This window comes from Adiantum capillus-veneris, chromosome 26, assembly GCF_014529385.1.
Source record: "Adiantum capillus-veneris isolate H3 chromosome 26, ASM1452938v2, whole genome shotgun sequence".
NCBI classification, from domain to species: domain Eukaryota; kingdom Viridiplantae; phylum Streptophyta; class Polypodiopsida; order Polypodiales; family Pteridaceae; genus Adiantum; species Adiantum capillus-veneris.
Window position 1 is genome coordinate 104,609,418 of NC_140956.1, and position 14,108 is coordinate 104,623,525.

Here is a 14,108-nt window from a genome sequence, read left to right on the forward strand (position 1 = left end):
AAGAAGGATGTGGAAGAGTTTGTGCGCAGTTGCTTGGTATGCTAGAAGGTCAAGTTTGACAGGCATAAGGCACAGGGATTGTTACAGCCTTTACCCATACCCACCCACCCGCCCCTGGGAAAATATTGAAATGGATTTCATTTTTTTTTATCTCCCGAGAATACAGAATGATCACGATGATTTTCCGATTACATGGCACGCCTGAGACGATTGTCTCCGACAGAGACCCCAGATTTATGAGTTTGTTTTGGAAGGCAATTTGGGAGAACATTGGGACGCGGTTGCAGTTCTCGTCATCGTTCCACTTGCAGACTGACGGGCAATTTGAGATTGCCAATTCAGTGATTTTAGATTTATTGAAGTCTTGTATCTCGCATCAGAAGACTCAATGGGAAAAGAACTTACCTTTGGTGGAATTTGCCTACAATAACACGATACACTCTTCGACGGGGAAGACGCCATGAGAGATTGTTGAAACTGCTGCGAAGGTTCCATCCTTCCTGAGCACGAAAGATTAGAAATTTGAAGCGGATGAATATTCGCGAGATTTGGATACGGCTTTTGCCAAGGTTCACGAGACTTTACAGAAGTCTCAAGAACGACAGAAAAAGGCAGCGGATCGCCATCGTCGCGACTGGAAACTGAAGGAGGATGATTGGGTGCTCTTACTTTTGAGAAGGCACGCCTAAGAAAAAAAAAAGGGAAAGGAGAGGCTTTTTCCAAAGCTTAGTATGTGATACTACGGACCTTTCCAGATTACTGACAAGATAAATGATGTCTCCTTCCGATTGGACCTGCCAGATACTTGGAGGATTCATAATGCATTGCATGTGAGTCTCTTGAACCCTGTTAAGGGTGATGTGCCTGATGATGGGGAGCCTGATGAGCAACCCGAAGTGGAAGAAAACGAGGAGATCCTTGTTCCTGAACAGATTTTGGCACATAACGATACGAAGAATAAGGGTAAAGTCCGAAGGCGGTTCTTGGTTAAGTTCAAGAATTATCCTGCACTTGATGCGAAGTGGATGGAGGAGGAGGACCTAGCAGATACTCCTCAGATTGTGAAACTTTACCTCGATGTTTTGGTTTAGCATAGTCTACTCCAAACGGAACCCAGAAACTCAGCTTGGCCGAAGATCTGGTGCAGTGGGATGCACAAGAGGGGAGTCGCTCCACTCCTTTGTCAACAGATGCCTCGATTTTGATACTAAAGTTTGACGTCTCTTTGAGCTTCAGGGATACTGAGAGCTGACAGTATTCTGCTGGATGACTTTATGAAATGGAATTCCTGATTATGATACTGATTTGTTCTTGACTTCTTGTGAGTGCAGGAACTGATAGCCGAAATGACTGCAGCATTTTGGTCTGATTGATCTCGAATAGACATGGTTGCAATAGGGGTTAGTCAATCGGACATCGATGAGGTCCCGATTGGACCTAGATGTGATTGCTAGCTACATTGCCGATAAATCATGGTCTAAGATCCGAATGAATGTTGAATGTCATGTGATGTCCTGTGATGTCTGGTGATGTCCTGTGATGTCGTGTGATGTGACTGTCGATTTTGTACATGTGCTAGATGTGTGTTCCTAGTACGTAGGTACTAACAGTCAGTGTCTGCTAAGACGGTTTATGGCTTTTGTCGGTTTTGCAGGCGTAATCGCGGTCGATTACAATGCTTTCAAGAGGGGGGTATGTCACAAAGTGATGACGTGGCGGACAGCAGAAACCCTAATTTCTGCCAGAAACCCTAAATTTCGGAAATCGCGGAGGCGGATTATTAAAAAATATATATATATATATATATATATTTTTTTTGGAAAATGATGAGCGACGCGAATTTTGCTTTTGCTTTTTTTTTATAAAAAAAAAAAGAGAAAAGACTCTCTAAGAGAGAGAGAGAACTGATGCTTTTGATTTTAAAAGCTTTTGGGGCTCTGCTTTTGGGCATCCCTTGTAACCTTTAAATTAGTGGTGAGGGCCTCACTTCTCAGAGCATCTGGACGCAGAGTCTGAGAGTGAAACCCTAACCGCTCTCTTGTACTTTGGTGATTGATTAATACAAAAAGAAATACCGAAAGGGGCGCCAGTCTTTGGGGCCAATATCTCTAGGCACGGAACTCCGCCGGGCCAGTGCAAATCTATTGTGATCTGTGAATTGTTTTGAAGTGGTTATTTGGTGCTGTCGCGGTTGATTCTTGACTTGGAGTGTCCAAGTTTGTTACAGTCTGTGTGAGAAAATATCGCAAGGTTTGATGATCCGTTTGGACAACAAAATCAGCCCCTAGCAGATAGTGTTTCCAACTAGTGAGAGCATGAATTACTGCCAGCAATTCTTTCTCATAGACTTGCAAGTTTCTTTCAGTCTTCAAAAGAATTCTGCTCTCATATGCAACTACACTCGGCCATTCTGTATTAGGACTGCACCAAGACTATGGCCACACACATCACACTGAACCACAAAAGGTTTTGAAAGATCTGGCAAAATGATTACCAGATCTGAAGTCAGCTTCTCTTTCAAGTGTTTGAACGCTAAAATTTCCTTGGCTGTCCACTTGAAAGTAACTCCTTTTCCTTGTAGTGCATGGAGTGGAGAAGCAATCTCAGCAAAATTTCGGATGAACCTCTTGTAGTAGGAACATAAGCCTAGAAAGCTTCGAATGTCATGTACGGACTTCAAGTTTGGCCATGACCTAATTGCTTCCACTTTAGCAGGATCCATGCGTACCCCATCCTATGAAACAATGTGCCCAAGGAAGTGAATCTCTTGCAAAAAGAATTCGCTCTTCTTCGCATTAATGAGTAGCTTGTTCTTACGTAACTCATTAAAAACTACAGTCAAGTGATCCCTATGCTCCTCTTCTGACTTCGAATAGACAATCATGTCATCAAAGAAGGTACCCACGAAGTTTCTATGTGGTCTAAAAATTCTGTCCATCATTCTATTAAACGTGGCAGGAGCATTTGTGAGACCAAATGGCATGACAAGAAACTCATAGAGACCAAATGTTGTCCTGAATGCAGTCTTATGGACATCTTCTGGCCTAATGCGTATCTGATGGTACCCACTCTTTAGGTCTATTCTTGTAAACAATGACGCTCCCTCAAGCCGATCAAGAATGTCATCTATCCTCGGTATGGGGAACCTGTTCTTAATGGTATTCTTATTCAAGGCGCGATAGTCAATGCACATGCGCCATGAACCATCCTTCTTTTGCACTAAGAGTACAGGCGAACAAAAAGGGGATGAACTGGGCTGATTCAGCCCCTTCTCTAAAAGCTCGTTGACCTGACTCATAATCTCTTTCTGTTGGGCTGCATCGACATAACTCTGAATGTGCAGACGAAGCTTCCCCAAAATGGGAGTAACGGGCTCTGAATGACTTGGGCATGCCAAACCTGCTTCCCCTGTCATACCCATCTCCTCTGCACGAATGCCCAACTTTGATGCCAATTCTGGTGATATGAAATTTGCACGGGCTCCTGGATCAAAGAAAACCAGTACTGTCTGGTCTCTAACCTTGCCCCAAGCTCTGCACAGCTCTGTGGCATCTGTGTTTGGCTGGTCTCCAACCAAATCTGGAACAAGTCATGCACTTGGCTTTGGCTTCTTCCCTTTATGGTCTGACTTGTCATCCTTATCCTGTGACTTCTTCTGTGGGCATTCATTTGCAAAATGTCCTTCCTGTTCACAAATGTAGCATTTCTTGGCCTCCCTAAGAGCTTTCCGTTCTTCAAAAGTTTTGCCAGAAAAATGCCTCTTTTGTCCTTGTCCTCGTCCCGAAGAAGACTTAGACTGCTTCTTGGACGTATCACCTTCTTCAGTGGAGGGCTTCTTTGTGGGAGGCTCAGAAGGCTTTGCTGCAACATTGCCCTTGGCTGAAAACTGTTTGCCCTGGGACCCTTTCTTGTGGCTATTAAATCCATCGGAATCTCCCTTCGACAGATTGCTGGCCACTCTTGCATTCTCTATCAACTGAAACATATTCATGACAGTAGTCTTTGTGCAGTAGTCCCTGATTTTCTTGGGCAATCCGCAACAGTACTTCTCAATCTGTTCTGACAATGGCACAAACCTGTAAGAGGTGACTGGCAACAGTGCGGCCCAAAATTGTTTATTGTACTCTTCGAAGTTCGCACACTGTTTAGCATTCAACTCGTGTCATTCTGTCATCACATCCACTTCAAAAGTGTTTGTCAACCATGTAGGCGCAAAAAGCTGTTTGAATTGGACCCACGTTGTTGGGGCTTGACCCTGGTTCAACAATGCGGTCCACCATTGAAGCGCATTCCCTTTCAAGAAAGTGGCAGCCTTGCGTATCTTTGAAGATTCCATGAAGTTTCCTCCAGCATAAGCTGCATCGAACTGCTCTATGAAGGTCAAAGCCTTCAATTGATCCTCAGTTCCTCTGAAAGTTTCAAACTTCACTCCCTGCCCACCTTCCTTGTAATCCTTTAGCTGACTCAAAGGAGCCACATTATCATAAACGGGTGCCTGTAACAGTGGTGCTCCATGAGTGTTCATTCCAGCACTCGCATCAACTGTTTTCCCTGTCATATCTGCATTTTGTACGTATGGCTACGAAAAACCAGCCATACCAAATTGTGTTTCAGGCACTCGAAACTGGCCATAGGCACCCTGAAAACCTGGTTGGACACCCATGTTCGCGTACATAGGGTTACCCATGCCTGTTTGCATTGTCCCGAACACATTCCCTGGCATATAACCTGTGGAAGGTCCAGCCATAGCTTGAAACACCGAACCACCTCCAAAATAACCAGGATAAGTATTAGGTAATGGAAGGGTCTGACGCATAGGGTGTTCATTACTCCCTTGACCATTCACAATTGGTTCCTGTCCAGCTAAAGCAAGTTGCTTTGGATCATTGGACACCGCTAGTTGCTCAACCACATGGGCTTTCCCTCGAGCATCATGAGTCCTCTGCGCATTGGAAATCTCCTTTTCTTGCAACGGCTCAGTCATGCCTTGTGTAGGAGGCTGAAAACCCTGTGTCGGAGCCTGTAAGAACTCTTGCATCCTTGGGTTGTTAGCCACTTGCTGAAACATGTCCATGCAGCAACGCAGTTGAGTTCTAAACAACCTGTCCTCTTCTTGAAGAGTTGAAGGAACTTTCTCCGTGCCATGTGAGGAAGATCCCTCTTCAGGTACTTGGTCTCTCTTCTCTGCCATAACGACAAGCTCTATGTTGCTTTCGCCCACAACAATACACGCTGCACTTTTTGAAGAAAAAGTGACTATCCTGTCGATGGAACCATATAACCAGCCTGTACAACCTAGAGGGCGGTACTATTTCAATTACCTGTTAACTTTACACAGAGCACTGAGAAGGGAAGAGAACACAGTTGTGTCCAGCGACTAGAATGTCACTGCGCACACGAGACCGACACCCTGTAGGCCCCAAAGACTGGCGCCCCTTTCGGTATTTCTTTATTCAAATTAAGGTAGACGATCCAACCACTTCGCACAAGCTTTCACAAAGCTGTCCAAACCTGGCGAGGGCTGAAAACGCAGGTTTTCGACCTGATTTTGGCAGCATAATGGCGCAAAAACTCTTGTAGGTCAAAAGCACTTGTCTAGGACGGATTCCCTCGCTATCTGGAACCTTTTTGGTGAGCTGTCACAGAATTTCAGCGGGCTGTAATTCCCTGTTTTTCACTGCCGGGTGCCCAAAAACTTGTACACACATCCCAAGGCTCTCACGAGGCTCCCCCAAGGTTCCCTTGCAGTTTAGGTGCGAAACCCTAAACCTGCAGAAAAACACAGTAGGCTGTAATTCGCTGTTTCGGATCGTTTTTAGCGGAGCGAACACGCCTACGCGTGTCCCAAGGGCTCCCGGACGCAATGGGACAGTTCCCCAGTGAATTGGATGAGTTTTCACGCGAGAAAACTCTCCGAACTTGCAATCTTTCGCGATGGAACTGTGCGTACCTGTGGGGGATTAGCAATTAGCTAATCCGGTTTCTGTTCAGAAGGCTCTTGCCTTGGCAAACGCGCATAAACCCCCAGAACTGTACATGTTCAACTGAGTAGCCCAACTAGTGGGGCATTACCATATGTGCCAAAGGGGAGAGAGAGATGCACGAGAGCAAGTCATCGCGCTACATGAGACAGAGGAGAAGGCAAGCTTTCCATTAAAGCTGTAGACCTGCACCCACTACTCACACACACACACACACACAGTAGGTCACTTGTGTTCAAAAAATAGCCTCCTCTCTCAAATTGGGCACCCCCTCTTCATGCTGGAAGTGGCAAAATTGCCTGGAGCCGCCATGTGTCGAGTTTGCCCCTTTTGAGTTAATTCTCTAGTTCCCACTGACTTATAAAGTTGTAAGTGACTTTCCGAGTGGCCCAGACTTTATTTGGTGCACACAGGCTTCCATACTCGTCAGAATTCAGTGCTAATTGGCCCGACCAGTCCCAGACTGACCGACCCAAACTTCCGTTGTGAGAAACCTATTTGGCCGCATCCGTTTCACACTGGCCATGCAATGTCCACTTGCACCTTTTCAAGGGTTCCGGGGAAAACAAGTAAAGATAAAAATAAATAGAAATATCTAGTACTTATTTACGGAAGGCAACATGAAAAATACACCTCCTGGTGACATTATGGCATATGTCTGATTTTGCAGGCGTAATCGAGGGCGATTACAGTTCTTTTAGGAGAGGGGTATGTCACAAACTGATGACGTGGACAACTAAGGTCACTCTCCTACTAAGACTTGTTGACGAGCAAGTTGATCAAAGAGGACACTTGGTGTTTGTACTTTGCTCAAGCATTAATAAAAAAAAAAACCCGAAAGGGGTGCTAGATTTTGGGGCCAATACCTTTGGGCACGGAACTACATTGGGTCGTGTCGACTCAAGTGAATTGTGATAAAGTTTGTGAAGTGTTTTAAGTAATTTTCTCGTGTGTCGTGCTAAATTTACGACTTGGGGTGTCCAAGTCTGTTATAGTGGGGGGGGGGGGGGGGGGGTGGTAGAGGCGTCTGAGGCGGTTGCACTCGGTCAGGGTCAGACGGATGCTCCATATTCCTAAAGACTTCCCCAATTGGAACAGAGAAGATTGCCGATTAGAGGCTCTTGCACTTTTTGGTGTTGGAGGAGTGGGTACCACCTGGGGCATTAGAGGGGGTAACATGTAGTTCAAAAATTGTTGGAAACTTTGCAGCATCAAGAGAGTTTGTTGAGGATGCTACGAAAGTATGTCGAGAAGCTCGTCGAGAAGACACTGTAGTATTCTGCTAAATCCATAAACTTTGTTTGTTCTTGGTAGTAAAGGTATACTTTCAGGAAAGCACACGACTGGAGCTTTGAAACCTGTGTAATGGGAAGGACACCACGTGCTAATAGAAAAGAACAGACGGAACAAACTTTAAGCACTTCAAAACAAGTAATAGAGATGCATGAAACACGAGACGTGGAGTGTCGGAGTTTCGAGATTAATGGCCCCAAACCCTGGCGTCCCTTTCCGTATTTCTTTATATTGCTTCAACACTTTACAGCTCGGCCAATACCTCTGCAAATTCCGTACAATTGCCACGTCATCAGCCAATAACACGGAACGCGGACGTTCACACAATTGCCACGTCGTCAGCCTGTCAACTAATTTGTGGGTCGTCCGTACAACCCTGCCACATCCTCAACTGGATAGGCAAGACTTTTTGAGTGTGTGTGTGTGGGTCTTGCTTTAATATTTTGGGCCCCATGGAACAGGGTCCCATAAGTCAGGTGGGAACTCTTTCAAAATTGGGTGTCTTGACGAGAAATTGTAAGTTGGCGAGAACTTCTTCTTCTTCTGTTGCTTCTAGGGTTTAGGTCCGTCGATTGAAATCTGCAATAGACTAGGGTTAGGATTGGGGAGCCCGCCTTAACCCTCCGGGTCTTCAGTGGCTTGACATGCTAGCAGTTTGTGACAGTTTCAAAAGTTACCTTTTTCTAGTAGCTTGACAATTGTTGTAGATAATTGATTCTGTGAGCTCATCTGCTTTCAAACTAGTGCCAAATGAAGATGCCTCAATAAAAATATGCCACATCATCACGTTTGTGCACCTTCTCCTGTTTTCCGCCTTGATTTGTGACAAATTTTATGCGCCCCCATCCCGAAATTTGGGTCCATTGGGTCCACTTTGTGGTTTCTACTTTCTCTCTCATTGGTTGCTCCAAGTTCTCTACTATCCGCACGTTTGCCAAGTCATCAAGCTTGTTACAACTCGTTTAAGTTCCTAAAAAGATCAATGAGGTATTTTGAAGCTGCCAGATTCTTGGATTTATATTCTACTATGTTCTTCACTACCTAGTGGATTTGGTGTGAGAATTACAATATGCCATCACATGAGCACCATATGTGGAAGGGGAATACTTTTGACTCAACAATAGGATTCTACTCCTGTTATTGCTTGGCCTATTCCACCTTTTCCATATGCTCCATTGACATTCGACTACTTAGATGCCTTGGTACACATTTTCAGATTGTTTTTCCTTGAGTTGTTTCTATCTCTATTGATCTCCTCCACAAAACTCCATTGATGGGAGGTGTGTTTCGTACTATGCAAAACAGGAACCCTACTATGTAATTTCTAAATTCCTCACTTATCTATGGTATATTTGTGAGATCACCGTGGCTACCTCCACCACGTACTATCAACCAACCCCATAGGACCTTATTCTATGTTTCCCTCTCGTGATGCCTGACCGGTAAACCTTTCAAGGATGTCGGATCTACCAAATTGGAGACTTTTTTGGGCGTTAAGGATTTGCCCCAAGACTAGTAGTTCCTCCAACAAATTGATGTCTTCAACAATGGTTTTTTTAAAATCTATTAAGTTTGTTATCTTTTTTTTTGGTGTTAAGAATCGTCTCAAGGCTTTGCAACCTCTCCAACTATGTGATGTCGTTTTCAAGAATGATTATTGTACCAGAGATTCCAAGCTTGCTAGAGTTGTCGGATTCCTCAAAGGCAACGTTGGAGTGTCCTAATTGCCACACACCCAATCCACCCAAGACCTTGCAACAATTTAGGCTAGCTTTTGCAAAGAATTATCTCATCATTATTGTTGAGCTTGATCTCCTATTTGCGTGGAAGATGCTCCTTCAATGTTCCTTGTTTAGAATTGTTATCCTTCAGAATTCCTACCCTCTCTTACTTGACCTTCCCACATCCCAGGGTAGAGTTAGACAGGCCCTTGTGCAATGTGAGTTCCTGACGACGTTCATGTCATTTTTGAAAGTTGTTTTGTTTCTTTTTCTATTAACTTTTAAAACAAATGTAATAAAGAAATGAATATTGTTTTTTCCCCTTTTTTTTGGTAGGTCTTAATGTGTCTAGTGATGCATAAGTAGTAACCAGTGCAACAAGTAAGGTACACAGCTTAAATTCTCCCCATAATGAACTTACTTGAATAGATAGTGACATAGATCTATACACAAGTTAAAAGGTTTTTATTTCATTATACGTATATTATTGGCAAGCAATGTGTCTCTGTGCTAGACAGTAGACTAGAACGAGAAAATGTAACAATGAGGATGGGGGGGGGGGGGTGCTTAACTTGTGAATGTGTTGCTATTGCTCGTCCCTAACATAATCTAATGACATGAAGTGGTGCCAATGCCACATTAGATATGGGCAAGTGGAACACTAAAAGCAAGGATCCTGTCTTTTAATGATGTAGTTTACAGTCTCACATGAGATACGGGCTGGGGGGATGTGAAAAGCTAAAAATTTGTTTTTTCTCCTTTCGACGCACCAGAGGGCCCACAGGGGGAGGTGCTTATCCCCTCCAAAAATTAGCCATGAAACATGGTCGGGCAAGGGCCGCGTACCATTGGGCAAGAGCCACGTGTAGACATCACCATGGCCACCTAATTGATGCACCACATGCTGGGAACAACAGAGAGAACATATGTTTGTTGTTGTTTTTTTGTTTGCTGTGCCTTATTTATGCTGTAAACATATGTCTGTCTGCAATTGACTGCATGTAACTGGATGCCACTACAATCAATAAGTCAGTCTTCATGTATGGAGTTTGTGATATTGCAGGTGTCGACCACTCCCCCAAAAACACAGGCTTTACCAGTGCGGGAAGGAGAGCCTGACTGTGCAGTAAGTTTACATTCTATATGTTTATGCTGTCTCAACATTTTTTCCTCTTCCAAGTGACACATTTTTGTTTTGAAACCAATCTTTTTGGAGTTCTCTTGCAGAGTTTATTGTGCTTTTCTGGTAGGCGTGAGCTTATTTTTGTCCCAGCTTGTTAATCTCATGTATTATCCTGTTGCAGTTCTATATGAAAACTGGGATTTGTAAGTTTGGGTCTAAATGCAAGTTCAACCATCCTGAGAACAAGGGGGTGGGGGCTGTTGGTACCGAGACTAAAGCTAATGAAAGTGCAAATGGCATTGCAAAGTCAAGTGTGGCTGATACTATTACAAAGACTCCAATAGCTGCAGCTAGTGGTGGAGATGGAGATGCATTAACCGGTGCTGTCAAGCCTGCTACTTCGTTCAATGCCAAGGGGCTTCCTATACGACTGGTGAAACCAATTTGCAATTGTATTCTAGTTTTTGTTCCATATTTGTGAATGTGGGTGGATCAGTGAGGGGTTTTATTATTTGGTCTCTGCAGGGAGAGGCGGAGTGCTCGTTTTACCTGAAGACCGGAAGGTATACCTCAACACTGTTTTCTGAAGCATGTGCATGCCTTTGAGAACCGAAGCTTGATAATTGGAGTTTGCTAGCAGCAATTATTATTGCTGACCTTGAATGTGTGATGGTTTTACCAGCTGCAAGTTTGGATCTGCCTGCCGTTTCAATCACCCTGGTAAAGTGCTCGTGCCTGACACAGATACTTTGAAAAGAGCAGATTGTTCCTTTTAGCTAAAGAATACTTTCATTTATTGCAGCAAGCGTGGCAATTCAACAGAGCCAAACAACAGTTGCTCCTGTGTTAGGAGGCTTCACTGCAGCAGCACCGTATGGAAGTTTTTCCCTCTTCCCAGGGGTAAGCTCTCTCATGCATGATTTACTTTTCTGCTGTTGGTTTGCCCTGTTTAGTAATGTCATTAGCTCCTTTTGCAGGCCATGCCAGACTACAGTTTTGCCTTGCCGCCACCACCACCAGCAGATCTTGGGTTGTCAAGCTTAACTCCCCCATCAATCTATCCACAAAGGCCCGGTGAAACAACATGCTCGGTATTGAGCCATAATATTTCCATAGTGCCCAGCCCTGTGTTTTTTCTCTTGGATAAACATTGACCTGCCTGCTTTTTTTTTCCAGTTCTATATGAAAACAGGTGTTTGCAAGTTTGCGGCCAGTTGCAAATTCCACCATCCTATAGACCGAAAAGAGCCATCCATGAAGGTCACACTTGCAGGGTTTCCTCGGCGTGAGGTAAATTTTGCAGGGCTGAGGTTGTGAGGGCAAGGAAAGTAACTAACTGTCATTACTCACACATAGTTGACTTTGGCGTGTGGCAGGGGGAGCAAGCCTGTCCTTTCTATATGAAGACAGGTACTTGCAAGTATGCTTTGACGTGCAAGTTCGATCATCCTCCACCAGGTGAAGCAGCTGCAAAAGCACTAGCCAATGCCGGCAAAGCAGATCAACCTGAAGTAGGAGAGGTTGTACCAAATACGTAAGTGGCTGGAGGAGCAGTTAGAAGGTCTTGATTTCCCGAGCCAGCAGCGGAGGGTTCTTGTGGAACACAAGTGAGCCAATCTGGGTTTCCAATCAGTTTTAGTGCGGCATTGGTAGTCTAATGTAGGCCTGTACCATTTGCTTGTTAGGTGCTAGCTTAGTTTTACTTGGGACAAATTTTCTCATCAACTGGTTGCTTTTGTCCGTATTGCTCCCGTTTTCTTCTCTCCTCGTCTTCTTGTCTTCTTTGCTTCACATTTTGGAAATTGTAACTTTAGTCATCCATCGTACGGGGAATTCCAGGCCCCTTGTCCATCTGCAAAAATTGAAAGAGGCAGCCTGGCCATGTAAACTCTGATTCTGGTTTTTTCCTCTATTTCTTGGTTTGTTTGTGGTGGGTGTTTTGTGTCCAGTTCAGCGAATGCTAAGAAAAACTCTGCTGCCTACTGGCTCCAATTCCACTGCAGATTCTGCATTAAAAATCTTCAAGCCTCGTCGTGTGAGTTGCCTACACGTGTATTACTATTGTATATATGTTTTGTCTCTGTTGCTGAAATTTAGCTTGATTTACTTTGGTCAATTCTTGCCCTCAATCCTTTGAAAGGCTATTTTAAGGTTAATTATCTCTTGATAATGACTGGCAGACGGCTACCATATTATTTTGGCATTATTCAAATTGTGTGATTTGTACTCTTCTGCTGTATTGTCATGGTACCACACAGACGATGTTATCTACTTGGATACGTATTTTAAAATAGTTCTCTATGTTAGTGAGTTATAGCAGGAAAAGAGAGTATAAATAAACTCTCTAGGTTTACAGCGGTCGTGCCTCCTCTTTTGGCACATTCCTCTAATTTTTTTTAGTAATTTTGTGTCCGTCAGGTTCTTCTCCCTTTCTGCTTGATCTCACCTTTTGCACTTGCCATGTGCAGTGTATGTTACTCGTCTTTACGTGTTTAAATCTGCTCAATGTATAGTACTCGTTCTTGTATCAAGCAGGAAAGGAAGTGGCTGGATGAGAGGACATTCTGCAGATTGCAAATTTGCTTATGGAAAGGCAAACGTCACTCTGCTGGAGAGAGGGCCCTTGGGGAAGCATGCTCATTTGGTTATCCCTTTCAAATCATGTGCTGTGTCTCCTTGGTTCTTTACTTCGGTATGGTATTTACCCTCTGTGATTCAGAAGCTGAGAATAGTGCCATTTGTTTTGTATTAGCTTGACTTTAGGTGTATGGCTTAAGACTCTCATTTTGAAATTGACTTGGTTTTGTTGAATGCAAGTCTGACCAATCTACGGTTCTCATGACCTTGCTAAACAAACTGCGAGCTCTTCTCTTTTCACATGCAAGCCCCAAGTAAAACATACTTTTGAAACAGAAGTAAAACAAGATGTATTTTCTCGAATGTAAGTCTGACCATGCCATGTAATTTGAATGATATGCTACTTCTGGGCTTGCCTATAGAAAAAACATGGGCATGCTTGCTAATAAGGTCATGGGAACTTTGGCATGTGTAAGCAGCGGAGTACTGAAATGTGACGACAATGCTAGCTCTTTTCAGAAGGGACTGCATATAAGCCATTTCTTACCATTTAGTTTTGGAGGCTCTATATCTCTAGCCGCATGGTGAGTTGTGCAATAGCAGGATGTGCTTTTGATGGTAGTGGGTTTCTTGGCCTGGCTCATCGGTAGGTTCATTGGTGTAAAGAGCTATGTGAGACGCTGTTATCGACAATTCAACAGGTAGCCTCAAACACTCTGGCTCATTGACCTCCTTGATTCTAGTTAGGTGTTTGCTTCCTAGGTTTTTGACAATTATATGGGAAGCCATTGCAGAGGAAAGGCTATGTCTATGCCTTTGAGATGGAAAAGCCATTGCAGAGGAAAGGCTATGTCTATTCTTTTGAGATGGAAAGGTCTCTATGACTTCAGATGAAAGGGTATGTATATGCGTTTGAGACAGAAAGGTCTCTTAAGACCACAACCTGAGCAGATTAAGCAGATCCCTTATGATGCCATCACTGCGTGATGTAAATATTATAAGCTTGAGGTGAAGTGAAATCAAAGGGGGTATTAAATTTGTAACCTCTAATGACTTGTGTTACTTATTCAGAGCGTCACCATTATTTGCCTAAGGGAAGTAGCAATGGCAGCCTTGATAGCAGTGGGGAATGTATGGGTGTTTTGGAAGGAGTTCAGAAACTAGAAAATACCCACAAGGCCACATGAAGGAAACGTGAAAGCATGGAACTGCAGATTAAGTGGGTCAAAGTCATGGTTGCCAAAGACAATTGTAGCTCTTTGGGTTCTTTGTGCTAAATTATATACAATGTTGTTAATGGCTTTAGTAGTTTGGATGGGGTGCACTTGCATGCACCCCCCTTCATCTTTGAGTGTTAGTGGCTTTTCGGTAAGTGGTTTGTTGGCATTACCTTTTGGTAGAAAGGGAGGGTGT

General features: G+C 43.8%; 1 protein-coding gene across 4 annotated transcripts in view; it reads left to right on the plus strand.

The window, feature by feature from the left end:
• Positions 1 to 13,108, plus strand: part of LOC147423935 (zinc finger CCCH domain-containing protein 37-like) — a 38,591-nt gene extending 25,483 nt beyond the window's left edge. For 3 of the 4 annotated variants that reach the window (XM_086502307.1, XM_086502308.1, XM_086502309.1), the window contains 8 exons: positions 10,059 to 10,121; positions 10,300 to 10,551; positions 10,644 to 10,681; positions 10,801 to 10,838; positions 10,921 to 11,018; positions 11,096 to 11,209; positions 11,295 to 11,408; positions 11,495 to 12,234. In XM_086502307.1, the coding sequence (XP_086358433.1) occupies positions 10,059 to 10,121; positions 10,300 to 10,551; positions 10,644 to 10,681; positions 10,801 to 10,838; positions 10,921 to 11,018; positions 11,096 to 11,209; positions 11,295 to 11,408; positions 11,495 to 11,656 (879 nt within the window). In that variant the 3' untranslated portion in view covers positions 11,657 to 12,234. Of the gene's footprint in view, positions 1 to 10,058; positions 10,122 to 10,299; positions 10,552 to 10,643; positions 10,682 to 10,800; positions 10,839 to 10,920; positions 11,019 to 11,095; positions 11,210 to 11,294; positions 11,409 to 11,494; positions 12,235 to 12,653 lie in introns of those variants that run through there. The other variant, XR_015186696.1, reaches the window with a different exon arrangement.
• The last annotated feature ends 1,000 nt before the right edge of the window (positions 13,109 to 14,108 follow it).